The following is a 23610-nucleotide window of genomic DNA, read 5'->3' on the forward strand; positions in this document are numbered from 1 at the left end:
AAGGTTAAAGCCTAGAGTAGCTCCATTAGTAGGAAAACATATGTAAGGTTGCTCGGCAAGCAGAAAAACAGATTTAGACAGAGAGAGGGGAAAAAAATCTACTCCTTGGAATTAATATATACTAGAAAAAGCTGGGTTTCTTAAAAAAAATAAAGTACATAGGGAATGTCAATACATTTTGAAATTATTATCTATTTCATAACTTAGAAAATAGTTTAACAATATATAAAAACAACCTTAATCCAAGAAGAGATATAAAGAGAGTTATAGCCAAAGAAAAAAATTAAAATTTGCTAAATATTTTTACCTTTAAGTAAAAAATGTCCAAATGATTTTATAGTTAAGTTCTCTCTTACTCTCAAACGCACATTATTCAGACTTTTCCAGAGCATTGACAAACTCCCTGACACAGTCTGTGAAACTCCCACATCATAAAACTAGCATAAAAAGAAACTATAGTCTAATTCATGCACTTGATTAGATGCAAAAGTTGTAATCAAATTATTAGTAAATTGAATCTGAGAGTGTATTAAAAGATCAGAAACTATGCTTAAGAAGATTTTATGCAGGGGGGCGCCTGGGTGGCTCAGTCGTTAAGCGTCTGCCTTCGGCTCAGGTCATGATCCCGGGGTCTTGGGATCGAGCCCCACATCGGGCTCCCTGCTCCGCGGGAAGCCTGCTTCTCCCTCTCCCACTCCCCACGCTTGTATTCCGGCTCTCGCTAACTCTCTCTCTCTCTGTCAAATAAATAAATAAAATCTTTAAAAAAAAAAAAAAAGATTTTATGCAGGAATAGTAGTTTATCCCATCATCAGGAAACCTATGAACACAGTTTAAGGAGTGACATAGTTCAATATGCACTATTGTCAATGAATGGAGAAAAGTGACTTTATCAGCTATTCTTAATAAAAACTCAGAATAAAATAGGACTGAGAAGGAACTCTGCAGATTTGGTAAAAAAAAAAAAAAAAAAAAAAAAAGACTCTTTTCTACATATCTGTGTCAAATATCATGTCAATGTTGAAATAGCAAAGTCATTTTCATCCAAAGAAGAACGGGACAGAAATGCTAGCTCTCATCACTATAATTTATTATAGTTTTGGGAATGCCAATCTGTTCCTGCAATAGACCTCTGGCAACAATGTTGTTACTACTTTGGGGACAAACACAGATATACTAAGGAACCTGGAGGGAATGAAGGGAAGCACCTGAGTCTCAAATGGCAATGTAAAGCAGTCATCCAACATCAGCATCTACTCTTCTCCAGACATGTCAGGTGAGAATAATAAACCATATTTAGGACGGTATTAGTGGGGTTTCTTATAATTTGCTCATAAATGCCTTCCCACGGTTAAAATGCCTAATTATCAAAGAATTAAATTAATAAGCATTAAATAATATGGCTAAACACTACACAGATATACAAAAATCAACAACTACTCTTTATAATAGAAATATAATAATAAAAATAAAAAACAGTTCTTTCTAATCAGTTATAAATCCTACTGCAATCCACCAAAAAAGTAGGAACTAGTTAGAAATAAAGCTATCATGAATGAAAAAGAGACTGCACTAAATAAGAAAAACCCGTAAAATTTAAATCTAAGAAGACAAAAGATGACTTAATGAGGACATTACATAATTATATTAATATAGACCAAAGCAATATATAAAATTGATGCAATCCTAATAAAAATTCACAACTAATTCAGCAAAATTATTTTACAATATAGATGGAGGTTAAGTGTACAAGAATTGTCATGGAAATCTGAAATAGAAAAATCATAGCAGGAAGCTCTTCCCACAAAATATTTTAAAAAGAAAACCTTAAAACTAGTGAAATTGAAGCAGTCTGGTTTGGGCAGAAAAAAAAAGTTAAATGCATCCAGGCGTATATAAAAACCTTTTATGTGATAAGCATGACATTTCAATTCTGTGGGAAAATGATGTCCTAATTAATAACATTGTTGGCAAAATTGTCTTTACATCTAAAAGAAAAGACCCAGTCAAAATACATAAATAAATTCCAGATGAATTAAAGTTTGAAATGTTATATATATATATGAACTTTAATAAAATATTATATTTATATATTATATTCAATATATTTATATTTAATATATTATTTATAAATTATTTAAATTTATAATATTTATAAATATATATTATTTATTAAATATTTAAAAGATGCACAACACAAATACAAGTAGAAATGTCATAAATAAAAGGAATGATAAATTTGATAGAACAAAGAAACCAAAAACTTGGTATTATTTCAATTTCATAGAATCAAAATAGACTGAAAGAAAATATTTGCAGTGTATGAACAAACTAAGGGATATACCCTTTATGTGCCCCAAATGCCTACAACTTGTTATGAGTACAAAGACTAAGCAAGAATGGGCTAACTTAATGTGTATATCCATCAGGATATACTAGGTTATGCTGGACTAACAAATTAACCCAGAGATTCTAGAGGATTAACAAAACAAAGTTTATATTTTGCTCATGCTACTTATTTTTTTTTAAGATTTATTTATCTATTCAAGAGAGAGAGTACACACGTTTGCAAGTCGGGGGAGGGGCAGAGGGAGAGGGAGAAAGAAACTCAAGCAGGGGCTGGATCTCACCACCCTGAGATCATGACCTGAGCGGAAACCAAGAGTCAGAGGCTTAACCAATGAGCTACCCAGGTACCTCATGCTCATGCTACTTATGCTATGTAGTTGGGGAGATGGGGTGGGGTGGGGACCTCTATGCTCCATACTCCCTCAGGAACACAAACTGAAGAAAGCAATATCAATCTGTAGCCATACTACCTGGAAGATATTGCCTCCTTGTTCCTTTTGAGAGAGAATACCAATGTAATTCAGTGCTTTGGCCTGGGAGTGACTACAGCCACTTATTTATATTTTAGTCATCACATGGCCACATTTCACTTCAAGAGGACAGTAAAGTATAATTCTCTGTTGACCCAGAATTAGGGGAAAAGTAGATAAATCGTGACCATTAATAATGCCTTCCAAAGAGAATGAAGCTGAAAAATTTCAAAGAGGATGAAGTCCAAGTGGCTAATAAATCTATGACAAAATGATCAACAACCTTGTAGCTATTAAATTCAATAATACTGCATTTATAACACATTAGGTTGGCAAACACCTAACAGATTAGTAGTATCCCACTTTAGGTTGTAGGGAAAAGCCTCCTTTTTACACTTCTGGGAAAGTGAAAATATAAAATTTAGTAAATAATTATTCAAGATGCATTACTTATTTAAATGTCCATACTATTTTCAAAATCTGTTTCCTTAGTAAAAAAAAAAAAAAGAAAAAAATGTATGGATACTTGTACAAGAATATATATTTCAACATTTTAATATCATGATAAAGACAATGACCCAAATGACTATTGATTCATATTTAACTACACTGTGTACATTTTGTGGGCTATTGTATAGTCATTAGATGAATGCCACCTATCCAAACAAATTGACTGGAAAAACAGTCATGATATAATGAAAAGCAGATGGAAAGTAATATGTACAGTATACCAAAATAAAGGTAAAAGAAGAAAGGAAAGGAGAGAGAAAGAAGAGAAAGAGAGAGAAAACAGTGGGAGCAAAAGGGAAGAAAAATGTGCTCCTATAAACATAAAAATATAAAATCTATATGCCTGAATTGGTTAAGATTTTTTCTGTATAAATTATTATTTAAAATATCATCAGAAGCTATCTATGAAATGTTCTAATTAACCTCCCAAAACATTATTTGATAGGTTAAAATAAATGATACCTCCAGCATTAAATATGCATTTTCAAGAAGATAAGTTTTTTGTTTGTTTGTTTTTATTAAATTTGAACTTCAATTTAGGTTAAACACTTGTCTGATGATTGTCTTATTTTCAAATCTTTGGTATCAATCCATCTTATCTCTGGCATATGCCCTTATTAGTAAAAACTTGCATTTGACAAATAATGGAATTTCTATTCCTCAGTTCCACAATGAAAGAAAGGGACTGTCAGTTCACTTTAAACCATAAAAATTAATGATTCTAAATAATTAAGTAAAATAATCATCTTTCATGAAAATGTTCCACTTCAAAATTTTAGGTCATCCCATAAAAGCAGATGGCTTCATCAAAATTTTAAATTCTGGCCATGTACTTTAGTTGAGAGTTATTTTAATATTTAAATATCTAAATAAATTTAAATTTAATCTAAGATTTATAGAAATAATATAAGTTTCTAAAAGGTAACAGTTTTAAAACATAGAGTTCACAGTCATAGCTTAATTTTGCCACACACTAGCCATGTGATCTTGAACGAATTACCTAATTTGCTCTGCCTCAATTTCTTCATCCATACAATACCCATACAATAGGGCTAATATTACCTACCTTATAGGTTTGCTGATTAAATGAGATGATGCATGTGTTTAAAACAGTACATGAGGACTCAACAAGTGCTCACTATTAACACTATATATATTGTTGAGAATGCACTCCATCACATAACTGAAAATCAGTCAAATAATTACGATATCTGATTTCTAAAAGCAGCAGATGATACCACTTTCAGAACTCTATGAAAGCTGGAGATTTTTCTTTATATGCTTCTGCCATGGACTTTAAGCTCTCTTACCAAATATTTCTAAAGAATATAAAGTTACCATATGGAAATAAAAATATACAGACATTTGAAATCAGGTAGCTTTTGTTGCGTATATGTGTTTTTTATGTGTAGCTGATGGGACAATGGGAGCTCAGTAGTTTAACTCAATCTTGTGGTGCCTTCATATTTTTTTACACTGATCAGGGTCTTCAACTTGTCTTCAGGCTTTAAAGTTTCTGCTTCTCAAGAACACTTAACATCTATATAGGATGTAACATTGTATAATAGAGATTATCATGAAGTCAACAAACTTAGAGTCTCATCTAGGCTCTGCAGTAAGTTAATGATCTGATACTCATGTCCATTCATTCACACATTCCACAAATATTTATTGAGTGGTTATTATGTGTTAGGCATTGGGCTGGGTACTGAGAGTACAACAGTGAACAAAACAGACAAACTTCTTATCATCATAGTGCTTACATACTAGTCGGTTTTCTGATCTGTTAAATTGAGTTAAAATTGATACCTCTCAGAGTTCTAATGAGATATAATGAGTTAATGCAGGTAAAGTGATTGCAATATACAAAGTTCTTGGTAATTATTAATTATCCTTTTAATGTTGCTTAGGTTTTCTCAGATGAAGATGAAAATACATTTAAAAAATTGTGCAGTGTTAATGGATGCTAATAGGTCCAATGGAAAAAACTATCTTCCTTTTTGGTTAATATGCATTTGAAATAATGACAATATAAAACAAGAAAACAAAATTAATGTTTCTAAGGCTAATGGGACAGGATAAATAACTAGGTTATTCTTCCCTTCTAGCAGGAACACCTAGTGTCATATCTTGAATCATAACTTGGGCAACCTCATAAATCTCCTACAGAGCAGGTTGGCTGTGATTTGTTATACCCAATATGGACATCACTGGTTTTAACAAGTAAGGAATATCATTAAACTTCTTAAGAGTACAGTGGTATTTTATTCATTTCTGCTTTTGCACACAGTAATCAGCATACTTTCATGTACATAATAAATATTAAATGAATTTTAATTGAGTAAGAATGATTACATTTATAATAAAGAACTATTTTCTTGATTTGTAACATTTGTTGCCTTTTTATAGTTTAACATAGTTACTGTCCAAATTCTATAGAAAAAAGCACTGATAGTTCCAAAGATTAAAGCTGAAGTTCTAAAGATAATGACAACTTAATTAGGCAATTATATATCATTTTATATTCATAGATACATTTTTGGTCTCTCAGTCAATAGTATGGTCTTAAAAAAAAAAAAAAAGAAAGGTCATCTTCAAACTGAGTTTTTTGGAGCACTAAGGTTTCCCTATAGTTGGAGGGAATGAGGGGCAGTCTGACCATTGGGGGATGCCAATCCTCCTTCCCAACCCTTCCATCAGAGCAGCCCAGCTTTTAATTTTTTTTCTATTTTGGGTTTCTAAACAGGAGATTTCATTTGAAAACTTATTTTCTTTTAAAGGGAGTTTCAAAAGCATGGTCATAGGCAATTAGCAAAACACAATTTAAGAATTAAAATATATTGTAAAAAACAAAATCTAGTTACATAATTTAGTTGCTACCTTTAAAATTAAAAAAATAAAATACACCAAAAAATACATATTTAATTTACAGGAGATTTACAGTCAATGCTATCTCATGCAAAATCTACAGATGACAAAAAGAAGATATCTTTAGATCAAATCTGGAAAGGTTTTTTAGCAGGTGTTCCATTTAGAACCAACACACTACTTAACAGAGAGCATGGTAATTATGAAAATTATTTTTAGTAGGCGAAGTTGCTAAAGCTATCTGCACATCAAAATTTGAAACTTCTCAAAATGAACCCTGCTTCAACTCTGAGCTCAGGTTTTAAATTATGGAGAATGCAAAAATATGATTTTCACAGTAGGAAAAAAATCATGGTAAACTAAATTTTTAAGGACATACTTTTCCCTATATTATATCACACTATACATGTTAAATCATTTGTTCAGCTTTACTAATCACTTATGATGACATAGCAAAGGACTGCTAATGGAAATATGGAGATAGATATGACATATTTCCATCTGGTGATATAGTATGTATCTGACACAGGTCTCATACAACAGAGAAAGTGTTATTTTGTGATGAGTGGAGTTTAAGGAAGTCTTCACAGAAGAAATATTTGAATTTTGTCTTGAAGGATGAGTGATGTGATGCTATTAAAACAAGAATAGGGAATCCAGAAGGAATTGTCTGAATGTCCAGAGAGGAGAGGTACGAAACAATTTGCTGGGATGGAGAATTACAGAAAATTCGATAAAATTGGACTGTAGAAAGACAAAGGGTGAAGAAAGCTGGAAGATAAGACGAGTCGAGGTTGTGGACCTTATCTCTAAGCAATGAAAAGTATGGAAACACCTACAGCAGAAATGTAATATGAAATTTCTCTGTTGCTAGAGAGCACCATTCACAGTGTGGACCTTGGATTAGAATAGATTGAAGGGAGGGAGAAGAATAAGGGCATTATTCACTAAGAATCTCCTATGTTGGTTTCAACTATCTCATCTCTGTAGATATTTGTGCTTGAATAGTTGGGTATGTTTTTCTCTGTCACTATATCATGATTTCCCTGAGAGATAATACCTGGCTCTTCTTTCTAAATTCAACAATTCATTCAGAAGCCAGCACATAGCAGATCCTTAGGATTTTTTTTTTTTTTTAATTATTAGTTGAAAACTGAGCAGAAAGAAAACAAAATAATGTTTAATTGTGCTACTTTACCATGTACTTCAGCTCTTGAACTGCAGCAGAGTGGAGAGCTTTGTGAATATCAATAGAACTCCCCTACTGCTGTGATATGTCCATGAGCTTTATTATAACTGTGTTCTTTGTTGAAGCATTATCATTAATGATTAATACAGTTTCTAAGGTTTAAACAACTGTAGGTTCTCTGACAGGTAATCTTCACCTTCTCTGACAGGTAATCTTCATCTTATTATGAAGAAAATAATAAAACCAAGAGGAATATAAGGATGACAGTTTCCTTTGGCCATTTAGAGTGGAAAATTTTTTTTTTAAATGAAAACATCAAAACATAGATACTTTCAACAAAAGCTGACTATTCTTTAAATGTTGTAATTTTGTTTTATTTACTGAGGATAGATGTGGGTTTTTAAATGGAGGAGGGCATATTTAAAATTATAATCAGGGTAACCTTTTTATTTTTTTAACTGACATTTATACAGATTTCCTGAACTATTCAAATTAATATAGCACCAAATTTAGTCACAAGTTAAAAGCACAGGATACCTGTGTTCTGTCTCCCTGACAAAACCATGCATTCAGTTCCATGTGTCCAGATACAAAGGCATGGCAAGCCAATGTTTGGAAAAGGGAACTGATTAAAAATTATTATTATGCAAGTAAGAGAATTTTACACAGCTATTGTTGAAATTGAGAAGATAGAGAATAATGAGTTTTACCACAACAGAAATAATAAAATCAAGCCACATAGTGTTCTGATGGTTTCTTATACATTTTCATTTCTTAAGGTATAGATTTCAGTTGAATTTATTAACATTTACTATTTTTTTCAGTCAGAATTCTATATGCATATATATACAGTGTGTATATATTCATATATATATAGTGTACATTTTCATATATATGTACACTGTGTATATATCCATTGTCTCTATTTGAGTTTAATCACGGTTCATCATATGTCAAGGATATTTATGATTTTATAACACTTGCCTCTATCTCTTATAAATGGAACTAAAACAAAAGATTTTGTTGTGCACAGGTAATTAAACATCAGTCTGCATCACTACCAACACTGGGTGGGCAGTAGCAATTTCGCACATCTGTGGTCTATGACTTACATAGGAATTGATAATTTAAACACCAAAACCATGTATTTGATCTGAGAGAATAACTGATAGATCCCTCCAACCCCCTCAAAAAATGGTACCCTGGATTCTTGGAGGAATTAAGTCCTTTACTTTAAGTATTAAATAATTAGTATATTATTTTTGCCAGGCAAATTGTATAAAGTATATAAAATTACATTGTCTATTCTGGGAAAGGCTACGAGTCCAGAGTGACTAATACATAGGGATAGTACAGTGGACTGGGGAAGAGATGAGGAGTGCAAAATAGACACAGTGTAAGGGGGAAAAAAAGGGTAGGTCTATGTTTATTCAAAGAAGAGTGAAATCAACATTTATAGTTAATTTAAAAAGAGAAGTATTTTGCTAGAATATATTCTTGCTTGTGTTTTGGGAAACTTTTATTTCATAGATGCAATTAAACTTGAATTTAAAAGTATTCTCTGGTGGTATTAAGATAACATATTTCCCATAGTAGCAATTCATCATTACCTTTGTAGTTAACCTTGAAGCCAACAGATCCGACACTTTCATCTGTTTGAAGGTGCAGCCACATTCGGCTACTCACACTCACTATCAGGTCTGGCACAAAGCTTCCCGTCAGCCTGAAAAAGAGATGGACGGAGAAGAGAGAAATGGGTTATTAAAACACTCTCTGAGTGCAAATTATGAGACAGAACTGTTTCTCAATACTTTCTTGGCTAGAAAAAAAAACAACTGTCAGATAAACTTGCAAGACCATGCATTGATGTAATAGAACAAACAGCACAATTTAGTGATCAAGATTTATTCTAAGTAAGTACCATTTCGTGTGTTTAACTAGGTTAGATCTTTCATAACCCTCAGGCAAGATACTAAATTTTAGACTATCAGAGAATCTTATACTTCTTTTTGAACTGAAAAGAAAAAGAGGATCTAAAATATCTTTAATTTTTTTAAACACCAGGAATGCTCTTCATTTAACCTTTCAAGTTTTACAGAACTTTGTTCTAAAGAAATATTGTGAAAAATATTTAAGCACTGTGCAAAACAATAAAATGGCAAGGAATATAGTATATCCCCTTGCAGTACTGATATCAGACTACATATGTCATGTATTTTTTTTTTTTTACTGCAAATAGTTTTATCTTAAAGAACATGCTGCTAGTTTGATGTAGCATCACTGAATCTATGCATTAATAATCTCATTCAGTAACGCTCAATTTTATAACAGTAAAAAGGGAAATTACCTCATGTTTCCTCTGTCATTAATTATGTTAGAGTCACATACTTGAACCAAAGCCGAGGGTCATAAAAAGGAGGAAAGCAAATGAGTAAATAAGACCTTGGGGGGAAAAGTGTCAAGAATAGGAAGAGGGAAAAAATGGACTCAGCAGTGATTATTATATACTAAAAAGATAGGTTTTTAAAAGGGGGAATTCCTAAGTGTTTATGTAATTTATTGCTAAAACCATGAGGATTGCTGGGAAATTACGTGAAGAGAGAAGGTATAAAGTTTCCCTCTGTAATAAAATGGGCACCTTAAGAGAGCAGGTTTTTGGATGGAGGCTACACTACAATTAAACCAGCAGAGGGCAGCACCGATGCCCGTATCCTCGAAGTGACCCGGCAGCAGAATGCTTTGCTCATTATCCAGCCACCAAAAGGGTAAAATATCATTAGCAGACTGCGTTAAATATAGCTGTGTCACCAGTGTCCAGTGTGACAGAATTTATGGGAATCTATTGCAAATAAACCCAGTTAAATATTATGAGCTAATTATGGGATTATATGTGATACTGAGGAACACCGTGAAATATAAAATACTATATTATGGAATTTTAAAGTATATTCATTGTCTTCCTGCCAAATCAAATTTAAAATTATTATAATATAAAAGATATACGTACATACATTCTCCTTTGCAATATAGGTGTATATTTGTCCTATGTATACATATCTGTGGGTACACACACACACACACACACACACACACACACACACCCCTATCATTTGGAAAGATCTTTCAGTGAAACTTTGTGGCGTATGAACTTTCAATTTTCAAATTGGTGAGTTCATAAGTACTACTCTTTTGAGCTATAGCAGCGAGACAGGTTTATGGGCAAGAGTGAGAGCTCAAGCTCAGAGACATGACAGAAAGCAAAATGATTTCATTATGAAGTGGGCATGAGAGCTTAGTACTACAGCTGTACATCAGATACACCATATCAAATATGCCAACGATCTGCCTCACAGTAACTATTAAAAGTTAGTGTTTTCAGGAGAGGATTGCATAATTGCTCCTTCTTATGTTCTCTTTTTTCCTTTTCAGTCCTGAACTTTTACCACCCTAAACCTCTAGCATTATACTGTCATTGGTTCATAAAGAACAGCTAACACATACAGGCTAAATTGTTCCCTCGCTAACTTGATTCCACATTCTTGGCTGGTGTAAGGGTAAATACAAGTCTGAAAAAGAATGATAATTAAATTAAAATTTTCCCTGATGCCACAAGGGGAAGAGAAAACCCCCTTCTCTTTAGCATTTCCTTTAGAAAACTTGAAATTATAAATGACATCTGTTTATTTCAATTATATAAAAATCTTTTAAGTTAAATAAGCTTCTTGCCAATGTTGCATCCCGTGAATGTCTTTCTTAGAGGCCTGGGTGACATTTCTTTGAAATGTGAACATCAAGGAGGATGTTGTCTTGTCCCCCTGTTTTTGTGGGAATTTAAGCCTAGGCATATAGATCCATGATGTAACTTCCTGCTCATCATAAAGATAGGAGTTTTATTTAAAATATTTCTGGATAAGGGCAATTAAAATGCATGTAATGGACTGTATCTGCCTGACTGTACAAAAGGGTGAGATTTATTTCTTTGCAATCTCCTTGGTGGGTAGCCTATGATACACATCATAGTCTGTTTTAATGCTTATTCAATATTAAAACTGTTTTATTCTTTCTTACATTTTGTGGAGAGAATTAACTAGGTTGACAGGTGATTCTATTTTTAATTATATTTCCCCAACAATTTGGTGATGAGAATAGGATACAAATGGTAATTCTTGAATTAAATGGACCGGCTAAAAGTCTTGTGGTCACAAACAATCTAATAAGAGACCCTGGATTATAAAGTCTTTCTTCTAGGACTCTGCTTTTTTGAAATACTATCTGGATGAACCACTCTCTCAAATTCAAGATTTTATTACTTAGTAAGCCAGGGTAAATGGGCTCTAAAATCCCATCAAGATCATGATTAGGTTTGATGGTGAAAAATATGGGAAGCCTGCAGTTCTTTCTCTTAAACAGGTAATATCTCTCTATTATATTAGGAATACACAGGAGAATCTACTCTTTTGGGTTTTTTTTGCACGTTCTAGGAGGGCCTAATTCCAAGCAAATTAAATACTTGTATTTATTGGATGGATATCATTCTAAGAGGAAAGTTAAAAATGATTTAGATAGAGAAAAGACTGGGAAGAATGGAAGAAAACATGTGAGAATTCAAGGGACTTTCTCTTTCACAGAGGCCTGTCTTCCTTTGTCCTGCTGTCTCCGCTCCTTCTGCCTCTCCTGTCTCTTTATTCTTTAAATTTATAGCCCCACACTTGGGGATGTGTACTAGCTACAGTGTGGAATTCTGCAGCCAACAGATTTTGCTCATTTGATGGAGCAAGCATTTGGGGGACCAGAAGATGACCCAGCACACCAAAGATTAGCCACCATCCTCCACAACTGTGGAAGAACTAAGGGTTTGGAAGACCCACTGAAAGAGACTGCTCACAGCCTTTCCTCTAAAGGTGACCTGGGAGAAACCACAGTGTTATTACAAACAGAAGACAGGTGAATCCCCTATTATTTTCCATCAACAGTTTGTTGATACTTTTTCAGCATTTAGAAGCATGGATGCAGGGGCAGATCAAAATCATCCCTTGGTTCTATTCTATCCATCTTTGCCTTGGCTTCTCTTGTTGGTTATCCAAGCTGAAATTAAGGAAAAGGGAGTAGAATGGCAAGGATGACTATTACTCAAGTCTTAGCAGTAATTACTTGGTTTGGGGACAATCTGAACAAATATGAAGAAGAAAATAAGAAGTTAAAAACTGCAGGTTAACTGTTCAGTTAAGACTATTTACTAAAGGAAATAATCTCTATAGTGGTGACCAATCTGTGAAGGGAACTGAAGAGAAAACAGTATTTTATTATTGCAAGAGGCTGCAATACTGGAAGAGGAATTGGAAAAAAAAAAAAAGACTCCAAAGGATGTAGAAATTGCAGAAATAGGAATCAGGAATGTCCAGAAGGCTAAGAAATACCTGGCAAAATGGTTTAAAATTGACAGACTGAGGAAATCTCAGTGGTAGGAACTGGTGAAATGTATGTTTCAATAACTTTCCCTTCGGCTAACATATCATTGCTTTTTCTGGTAGATAGTAGTGTTACTTATTCTGAAATTTCCCCAGAAATTCCTCATTCTCCATCTGGTGATAGATCAATAGAGGTCATTGGTAGTTTGAATCAGCTTTATGCTTCTTTCTTTCCTTCTGTGGTTCCAACCTGAATAGATCCTGTGACTGAGGAACACATTTTCTTAATTTCTCCCGATTGTCCTGTAAGCCTATTGGGGAGAGATATCTTGTGCAAATTAAGACTACCATATTGTATATTCCATTTGGAGTGTCTGTGAATTGCCCTTGGAAAAAGCATCTGGTTTGGTTACTGTGTGCCTTCTGAAAGAAAAGGGATATAGCAGGGAATAGCAGGCTTATACCATGCTGGAAAACTACCCTGAACAGAAACAAATCAATGTATTACTTTGGGCCCAAGGAATAACAACACTGGTTTAATCTGAGATGTAGAACCAATAGAAATCACTTATCAGAAGCGTAAGTCATATGTCGAACAATACCCTTTGTTGAGGGCTCAATTAGAAGGAAAAAAACAGTTGTAAAAAAATTAGAAAAACAAAGGATAATTATAAAAGAAAGGGCACTCACCCTGTAATATTAATACTGCCAAATTCCCAGTAAAGAAGTAAAGTAAATATGATAAAGATGGTTGACCTTTGTACAAGATTTTTAGGAAATAAAATTGTTCCATTAATGCCTGTAGTTCCTAACACCAGAACTATTAATAACTTTGGTACCATCCTCTGCAAGGTTTTTCTCCAATCTATCTATTTCTGGTTGTTGTTATTGTTGTTGTTGTTTTTCCTAGTTCCCCTCATGGACAAGTCTAAATCTTGTTTACTTTTACTTATGAAGGAGTCCAATATTAATGGCAAAAAAAAAAAAAAAAGATACCTCGAGGATTTCAGTACTCTCCTACTATTTCTCCAGTCATTTATAGGAAAACTTAGAGAAAGCTCTCCCACCAGAAGGATCCATAGGTATTCAATATATGGATGGTTTGCTGGTAGAATCAGAAACTAAAAAGCCAAGCAGAGCTGATGCTTTGCCTTTGTTACAATTCCCTCCGTTCACAAGGACACAAGGCCTCACGAGATAAACTGCACTACTGCCTAAGGTAAAATATTCAGGGTATCTGTGGATGGGGAAGGCCCCAAAAGGATACAATATCGGAGTCAGCCCATTTTGCAAATGAAATACCTTATTAAATAAAAACAACTTAGCCAATTTGGGGGACTAGCAGGGTATTGTAGACAATGGATTCAAACCTTTGCAGAGTGGGCAAAACCTCTGAGAGAGCAATTGTGTGATGATTGCTTGGCATCGTCTCAGCTCTGGGGGATTCTGAATTTTGAAAAGCCTTTCTAGTTGTGTTGTCATGAAAATAAGGGCACCACTTTTGGAGTTTTAACTCAAAAGCAGGGATTAGACCACACTTTAATAATGTATTTCTCAGTGCTTCTGGAGGCCAGGGCACTGGGGATACTGGGACTCTGCGGTAGCGGCAGACAGACCTTTTAAAAAGGCTCAGGTCCTTAGATTGAGTCACTTGACTTACTCCCATGTCCTATGTGCTGTGAGAGCTATCTCACAAGTAAGGTTCCAAATCTGTGGGTATGCCATCAGACTAGTTATAAATGGTCATTAAAAAAAAAAAAAATACTGTTAGGAAATGCAATCTCTTAGATCCTGATTTTTGTTTCTGTTTTGTTTTGTTTTTACCAGATCCTAATCAATTAGATGATCACCACTGTTCAATGGTAATAGAAGAAGACACTAGGCCCTGACTTGGTTTGTCTTATATTCTTGTTCATAATATTTGCAGATGGGTCACGTACTCAGGATAAAAGTGGCCAATGTAAGGCTTTGCATGGTACGCTGACTTCTTACGAAACTTTGGAAGCTTCTATTTTGCCTAGAACTAAGGTTAGCACAAGCAGCCTCATCAATAGCAATCACAAGAACTGCACCCCCATATAATATGTGTTTGTTGTCTGTCATGCAACAGAACAAATTTGGGGGAAAAAAAAACAGAAAATTCTATACTTTGAGGGGAAATAAAGTATCTCATGGAAAATTGATAGCTGACTTGTTAAAGGCTGTGCAACTGTCTGCTCAGATCAGTAACGTCTTGTAGAGCTCACACAGGCAGAAATGAAAGCTTCTGAGGGCAATGATTTTGCTGACAGAGCTTTAAAAGCCACTGCTAAATGTGGCGGATTTCAAACTTAGAAGCCTCGCATTCAATAAAACAAGCAATTTTTATTAATTTCCAAAATATGCTTCACACACAAAAAATGTACAAATGGATTAGAAAAGGAGCTAAAAGTAATTTGACTGAACTCTAGGAATTATCTAACAAAAACATTCTTAGGCCACAGTCCTTATTTCTTGGTTAGCAATGTTGTGTCATCAATATAATCACCTAAGTAAAAGAGGGATTTTTAAAGGCGCTAGACTCTTACCACATATACCTAAAAGATGAAGTTATTCACAACATATTAAAGAGATGAAAAGTTTGCCAGCAGAATTCTTTACATGCCACTCCCAAGGTCTGTGTAGGCAGTTTTCCCCAACCAACTTCTCTAGAATTTTGGTGGCATTTGGATTTCTAGGAATTATTTCCTGTGGAATGTAAGAGATTTTGTCTAGTTATGGTATTATGATATCTGGATGGTCTGAATAAGTTGTTTCTCTCTTCAGATGCCAATGCTCAAGTAGTGGTAAAGTCTCTCTTCATACAAACATTTTCCACTTTGGGAATACTAGAGCATAATGAATCAGAGAGAGGAAGTTATCTGATTTCTACTGCCATCCAGTATGATGCAAATATTTACAGATTCCTGTAAGATCAATCAAATGCATTTGCTAAAATTCACCAATATACTAGATTAAAATGGCCTAGAACTTTACTGCTAGCTTTGTGAAAAATTAGAGCAACCTCTGCAAGCAAGCATAATATTTTTCCCTTTGAACTTATATTTGTCAGGCTTATGAATTTGGGTCAGAGATCATGTCCTGTACCCAATTTAACTGAATGCTCTCATAAACATGTTCAATACTTCAAAGGGCTTCTTTCTTCCCCAGAAGTCCTGAGACATAAAGTTATAAGGTAAAGGACCTTGAAATAACCACCAGAACAAGTCTGCTACCTCTATTGACCAGGAGATTCTGTCTACCTAAAACTGTTGTGGAGGAAAGATAGGCTCTTCCCGTGCTGGAGGGACTCTTTCAAATGCTGCTGATCACCCATACAACTATCAAAGTGAAAAAAGAAAACCAAGGGAGACCCAGGCTTGCCAAGTGAAGCCAGCAGCATGTGAAGGGCTAGGCGGTGGTTCTCACAAAGGACTTGAAAATTAAATTTTCTAGAGCAACTGATGATGGCACTGAACTCAACTGAAAAAAGGTATTCTAGCTAATGTATGATTTTCATGGACTACCTTACTGTATTATTCACAGTGGTGTTATTTCAATATCTTTTAAAAATCACATTTTATTATGGAAAAAAAAAACATGCTATTTGTTAAACTATATTTTTCTTTCTGTACTCCCAGTAATATGTCCCACAATCACTATTCCCAGACATCTCAAAATTGTATTCCCAGTGGCCAAGACAGCCTAATGTTCCCCTGAGCTTAACTAAACTTTAGGAGTGTTTTCTTCCTGACTACAGGGTCCTATTCTACTTTTTTTTTTTTTTAGAGCCTTTACTTTAGAAAACTTGGAACTGTACATCTTTCTCTACACTTCAAGAAGCAAGTTTTCTACAACCCAAGAATGTGTTTCTCAAGGAGTGGGAGCCATCCCTCTGAAATATAATCATGAAACGAGTTAGCACTCTGATCTTTCTGTCTGCTCAACTTTGATCAGCATCTATTAGCAGACATAGGTGACCTATTCACATTGACTAATCTCCCACCTACTGTTCTCCAGTACTTTCCCTCTAGTTTATCCCAGCTTGTAAAACCCACCCCACCTTTTATTTCAGTAGAGTTGAGTTTAATTCCTCTTCCTTATTGTAATGGTACTGACTCCTATTTCAATAGTCTTGGGCTCTATTGCAGTAGAAGTCAATAGTCTTGAATAAAGTCTTCCCTAACTGTTTAACTAGTCTAGCATAATTTTTCTCTTACACCAGTAGACACATGATCTGGACTTCTCAGTCCAGCCATCTAATTATTGGCAGAGCAAAAAGTGAGATTATCTTCTTACTAATTTTTAATAATACCAGAGTAAAGTAACTAATACCCATCCTGATACTCACTTTCTAATTTTGACATAAAAATACAGTTTTGTTAACTTGTTTGGTAGGATGCTGCAAAATGAAAAGCGTTTAATTAGAAGACAAACAGAAATCTGGTTTTTACAGACTAAGCTGCAGAAGACAGGTTTAATGCCTTGATTAACTTTGAAATAACAAGTTCTCTCCAGTCCAAGTGTAGATAAATAAAAGTGAATATCTGTTACCCACAGAGATTTAATTTACTGTTATAATAATATAAATATTGATTTTGACCCACGCAAAACATGCCCCTTAGGTTGGGTTTGTCCCCAAGACTTAAAATAATTAGAGTCATGTATTATTAAACACTGGAAGTCCAATATGTACCCTTCAACAGGTGCTTCATAATAGTACCAGATAATGGTACTGAGTATCTTTGTGTTTCCATCTAGGGAAAATTATTTGGGAAGATGGAATAATTACCGAAGAGCCTAGATTATCTTGTAAATATAATGTTGCTCATGTAATTGATGAGAACTTAGGGGAAATTTACTGGGACTCTCAAGAAATAAACTCTTACTGAAAAATTAGATTCAGGCTCCAGGATGAAGCTACTTCTTAGGCTTGGATTGGTAAGATTCGTAAGGAGCTATAAAATAATACAATAGACAGTGAATCATTTGAAAGTGTAAGCAACATAGACAACATAGCAATTTGTAAAACTAATGTATGATGAAAGAGAATATTTGGCCATTGCTATTCAAGAATTTGCTTTACCCATTCACCATTGGTACAACATATTTAAAAGTTATTCCTCCAAGGCTAATATTGTACTGAAATTTTAAATTCATCCTATTGTATTCCTGATAATTGCTTTGCTTTGTATTTTACTGTGAATTTGCTGTATATTTAGATGACTGCAAACTGCCCAGAGGAAAGTAGAAACAGCAATAGAGATGATTATAAAATTGTAGTTTTATTATAAAGTAGTCACAAAAAGAAAAATTATAAGTGCAAATACAAATTAAAAAAAATTTTCAAACTGTCCTTGGTTCCAAAAGGGAAAGAAAACTTTCCTACTTTTCCATTTCTTTTTATCATTTCCTTTAGAAAACTTAGAATTATAAATGCTTGCTTTCTCTGTGTTTTTCAGGCTTATTTAAATGTTTTGAAAACTAAACAAACCTCTTCCAGTTTTGCACACCAAGAATGTCTTTCATGAAGGCCTTGGAGCCATCTCTTCAAAATGTGAACATGAAGAAAGATGGCGCCCCTTCACCCTGCTTCTGTGCGTGAGAGTTAAAGCCTAGGTGCTTTGCTCCAGGATGTAACTTCCAGCTTATCATAAGGAAAGGAGTTCATTTTGTTTTACTTTTGATAAGGATAATTAACATGTATGTAATGGTTATACAAATGGGTGAGATTATTTTTCTCTTTTTGCAATCTCTTTAACAGATTGCCTATAATGTGTGTCACAGTCTGGTTTAATCCTTAATAGTAAAACTGATTCATTCTTTTCTACATATAGTGAAGAGGATTCACTTTGTTGGTAGGTGATTTTATTTTTAATTATATTTTCTTAACACTGATATCTCACTTGAAACTATGCTCTTTGCATGCAGCCTCAATGGCTAATTCCTCCCGACAGCCTCTCAAGCACTTTAGTTTAGACTCAAACTCTAGGATTCACCTACTTTGGACAACTTTCTATTCAGCTCACACTCTTTGACAATAAAGGGTGCTTTTTTTGCCATGGAGGAGGGAGTCTTACATCATTCTCAAATGAGTATTCAAATGGTTTTAGTATGTTTTTTTTGTTTGTTTGTTTTTTGGCTTTTGGGTTTTTTTTAGAGAGAGAGCATGAGGGGGAATGGGCAGAGGGGAAAGGAGAGAGAGAATCTTAAGCAGGATCCATGCTCAGCGCAGAGCCCAATGCAGGGCTTGACCTCACGACCCTGAGATCATGACCCTAGGTGAAATCAAGATTTGGATGCTTAACTGACTGAGCCACAAAAGCACCCTGGTGTTAGTGTGTTTTTAATACGCCTTTTTGAACCTATTATCTATAAACTTAAAAAAAAAAAAAAACTTCTCTAATACATGTTTGTTAACAGGCTGAATAACCCCAGAGTTAACACATTCTAATCTTCCTAGTTTGCCCTTTGTGCTAGAATAAAAGAGTAAACTCCCTAAATAAGTGCACTCAGAAATCTTTCTGAAGCACTCAAATACAATATAAAATATAGGATGGAATCTATAAAATTTCTATTAGGCTCAATGCTTGATTTTCTTTATAATCACTCTAGGCATATGTGTGCATCCATTAGAGATAACAGCTATATTCCTACATTCCAATATATCTTTTTATATCATACAAATATGTAACATTTGCTTTTTATGGAAATATATTTAACATTAATTCTTCTAGTATAGTACTATCAAGGGTGATTTATATGTTAATTTTGGATACATGAAATTCACTACACATGATGATGGCTGCAAAATATTAGATTTAAAAAAAAAAAAAAAAAAGAACAACCCTGAAACCTTGAAATATCACCAGTTGGGTGACATCAGAAAGTGGTGATGCCTCACATCATTCAGATGGTTATTATCAAAAAGACAAAAAAGTAACACATGTTGGTGAGGATGTGGAGAAAAAGAAACCCTTGTATACCTGGTGGGAAGGTAAATTGGTACAGTCACTATGAAACAGTATGAAGGTTTTTCAAGAAATTAAAAACAGAACTACCATACTATCCAGCAATCCCACTTCCAGGTATATATTCAAAGGAAATGCAATCAGTATCTCCAAGAGGTATCTGTACTCCCATGTTCACTGCAGCATTATCCACAACAGCCAAGCTGTAGAAACAACCTGTGTCCACTAGCTGATGAATGAATCAAGAAAATGTGGCATATTATACGATGGAATAGTATTCAGCCTTAAAAAAGAAGGCAATCCTGTCATTTGCAACAACATGAATGAAACTGGAGGACATTATGCTAAATGAAAAAAACCCAGAGAGAGAAAGACAAATACTGTATGGTATCACTTACATGTGAAGTCTTTTTTTAAAAAAGTCAAACTCATAAAAACAGAAAGTAGAATATGGTTGGCAGGTGTTGGGGAGTGGGGGAAATAGACAGAGGTTGGTAAAAGGGTATGATTTTTCAGTTACAAGGTAAGTTCTGAGATCTACTGTACAACATGGTGACTATGATTGATAATGCTCTATTGCTGTCTTGTATAACTGAAATTTGCTAAGAATAGAACTTATATGTTCACATCAAAAAAAAAAGAAAAAAGGAAAAGGTAAATATGTGAAATGATGGAAGGATGAACTAACTCAATGAGGAAAATCCTTTCACAATATATACATATATCATCAAATCATCATGGTATATACCTTAAATACTTAACACTTTTATTTGTCAGTTATATCTCAATAAACCTGAGAAAAATAAAAAGAAAAAAAGTGAATCAACATATGGGAATAATAATAATATATTGCTTTAAAAATAATAATTCATAGAGTACTCGGAACGACAGAACTACATAAATGTTAGCTCATTTAGGTAACTGAGTAGTCAGTAATTGTGGCACTTATTTCATTCATGGATTTAGGTTTCGGAAGTTCTTATTGGCTAATTCGAAAGCATAAGGTATATGAGGGTGTCTGTCATAGTTCTTATTTCATACACAGATAGATTTCTGTATCAACATTTGTTTTTAGGAAAGAGAATTTGAAGATCAAGACCTTAGCACGTATATCTTTATATTCAGCTATGTGTGCCATACTTCATTTATATTTTTAGCACTCTAGCAAGGTGCAGTCTTATCATATTTACTATTAGTGGGAGGAAATCTAGCGATTTAGATACCCTTTCTATATTTTGTTCCGGTTTCTTTTTTACAACCACTTTTGAAATACCTACCACAGTACAAATATTCCTGATTAAAAGGAGAGAAACACTAACTAGAAAACTTTTTTTATTCTAGACAATTCAATCCATGCAAAAATAAATACACACACCAAAGCAAACAATAACAAACTGACTTTTTCTTTAGTAAAATCATCAATGTTTTCATGATAGAAAGATGTAGCTATAATCACAATGAAGAAATGATGAAGAACCATAAAAGTAAGCTATCTGTATATTTAATAATTTGTTGCTAGAAATCAACATGTCACAGAGACTATTTGCATATTGTGGCCTAAATAGTTCTAAAGTCCCAAGGACATATCTTTACTATTGCCCAACAGCAAGTCATTTTCATGACTACGCATTAAATCTTGTCCACAGGACGAAATAGTTGCTGCTGTCAGTTTGATTTTTTTTTCCCTGGATGTGATAGCAGTGAATGCTGTTGAAATTCCCACTGCTAGAGAATGAATGGGCCCCACCCCTCCCACTTCATAAATTGAAACCTAATTCCCAGTGTGAGGGTATTTAGAGGTGGAGACTTTGACCAGAAATTAGGTCAGGAGAGCTGAGCCCTCATCAGTGAAATTCAGCCCTTATAAAAGAGGCCCCGGAGAGATCCCTGGCTCCTTCTGCCTTGTGCAGACATGTTAAAAAGATGGCCATCTAAGAATCAGAAGGTCAGTCCTCACCACAGATTCTCCTGCCACTGTGATCTTGGACTTCCAACTTTTGGAACTGTGAGAAATAAATTTCTGTGGTCGATAAACCACCATGTCTATGGTATTGTTGTGACAGTGGCCCGAGTGAACTAAGGCATCCACAGATCACAGTATGTCCTTGCCAATGTTTGCAAAGATACCTTCTCTGTTCACATGTCTCAGTAAGCGTCTTGGTGCAGAGGAACTTTGCCTCTCGCACTATAATTCATGAAATACCTAGCAGTGTTAACACAGGCTCTGTGTTAGGTATTTTGGGAAACCCAAGATGAGTAAAAGATAGTCACTGTTCTCAAGGAACTTAAAATGATGGCAAACATGCGTAAGTGAGTGAGTGAGTGAGTGAGTATTTGCATGTAGTGGAGGAGGGCAAGGAGAGTGCAAAGCAAAGAGCAATAAGAAGAGATTTTTTTCCTTGTTTTTAATAGCTCTGAGATAAGGGATGGAGAATTTTTCTCACTGGTCAATTTTCTAAGCACTTTTTATTTATACTGTGGTCAGCAATCTCTTAAATATATTACCTTCTTGCTATATTTAGTATATTCCCTGCTTTCATTAGCCCATGGTGTTTATTGGTATTTAGATTCTTTCATTATTAAGAGAGGAAAGTACAAAAGCAAATTTGGGAAGGTACAATTCCCTGGATGTAGAAGAGTTTGCTTAAGGAAAATACCATGTGTAGTGGTCTGATACCAAAAAGAGTGGAGCCTAGATTTTAACAGAGTGAATCACTGAGTAGTTTAAAAAAAAAAAAAAAAAAAAAAACTTGGACAAAGTAGCTTGTCAAAACATATGGACCAATGAGCTGAGAGCAATAACAATAATCTATAAGTATAACAAAGCAAAGCTTGGGGCGCCTGGGTGGCTCAGCCATTAAGCGTCTGCCTTCGGCTCAGGTCATGATCTCAGGGTCCTGGGATCGAGCCCCACATCGGGCTCCCTGCTTGGTGGGAAGCCTGCTTCTCCCTCTCCCACTCCCCCTGCTTGTGTTCCCTCTCTCGCTGTGTCTCTCTCTCTGTCAAATAAATAAATAAAATCTTTAAAAAAAAAAAAAAAAAAAAAACAAAGCAAAGCTATCTTTTCTAAAAAGCTAATATTATTTATTAAAGTATTCTTAAAATAAATAAAATATTAAAAAACTATATTAACAAAAGTGTGTGTGTGTGTGTATGGGTGTGTATTTAAAATTAAAAAAAGAGAGAGAGAGAGTTCCCAAGGAGGGGTATTACTAGTCTATACTAACACATACCTGAGAAGGAAATTTTGCATAGTACACTGATTTTTTAGAAGAAATTAGAATTTCAAAGTAAGAGAATTAACCATGTTTAGATATCCAAAACAACATTTCTACCCTTAAGTTATTTGTTCAAATACAATGTCATCCAATCAATATCAGTGCATATTCATAAAATTTCCATAGGTATCTTAGAAGACTTTTTTTTCTCATCTTTTGTTTTGCAAGTTTTCACCTAATTAATCTTTACAGTGTCACCATGAATTCAATAAGGAAACAGCAAAGCATGTGAGAGAAAAGGCAAGAAAAACAAAGAGAATCACATGCTTGACCAAATGCCTAACGATCTTCTTTTGATGCTACAAGAAGGGTGGACTAATTAATCAATGTTCTCTCCTTTTTTATGCAGATGAAGTGAGGGTTGGAGGTGAATTCAATGCCAGTAACTGCCTTATCATCACTGGTAGTTCTCTAGAATTTATTACATCCATTTTTACTATCAGGTGAATATACACATAAGTGTGAAAAAAAGCACATGGAAAACAATCTGGAGAAAGTTAATGTTATTTTAACAGCTTTTAAAAGATGATAGCATGAGTGTTCAAATCT

The 23610-nt window shown here is 34.3% G+C and overlaps 1 protein-coding gene across 7 annotated transcripts in view; it reads right to left on the bottom strand.

Moving 5' to 3' along the window:
• CSMD3 (CUB and Sushi multiple domains 3) overlaps positions 1 to 23610 on the bottom strand; it is a 1192082-nt gene that overhangs the window by 538768 nt on the left and 629704 nt on the right. For all 7 annotated transcript variants that reach the window (XM_032415697.1, XM_032415696.1, XM_032415695.1 and 4 more), the window contains one exon: positions 8997 to 9109. In XM_032415697.1, coding sequence (XP_032271588.1) covers positions 8997 to 9109 — 113 coding nt within the window. The remainder of the gene's footprint in view (positions 1 to 8996; positions 9110 to 23610) is intronic.

The sequence above is a fragment of the Phoca vitulina genome, unplaced genomic scaffold (assembly GCF_004348235.1).
Source record: "Phoca vitulina isolate PV1807 unplaced genomic scaffold, GSC_HSeal_1.0 scaffold18, whole genome shotgun sequence".
NCBI lineage: Eukaryota > Metazoa > Chordata > Mammalia > Carnivora > Phocidae > Phoca > Phoca vitulina.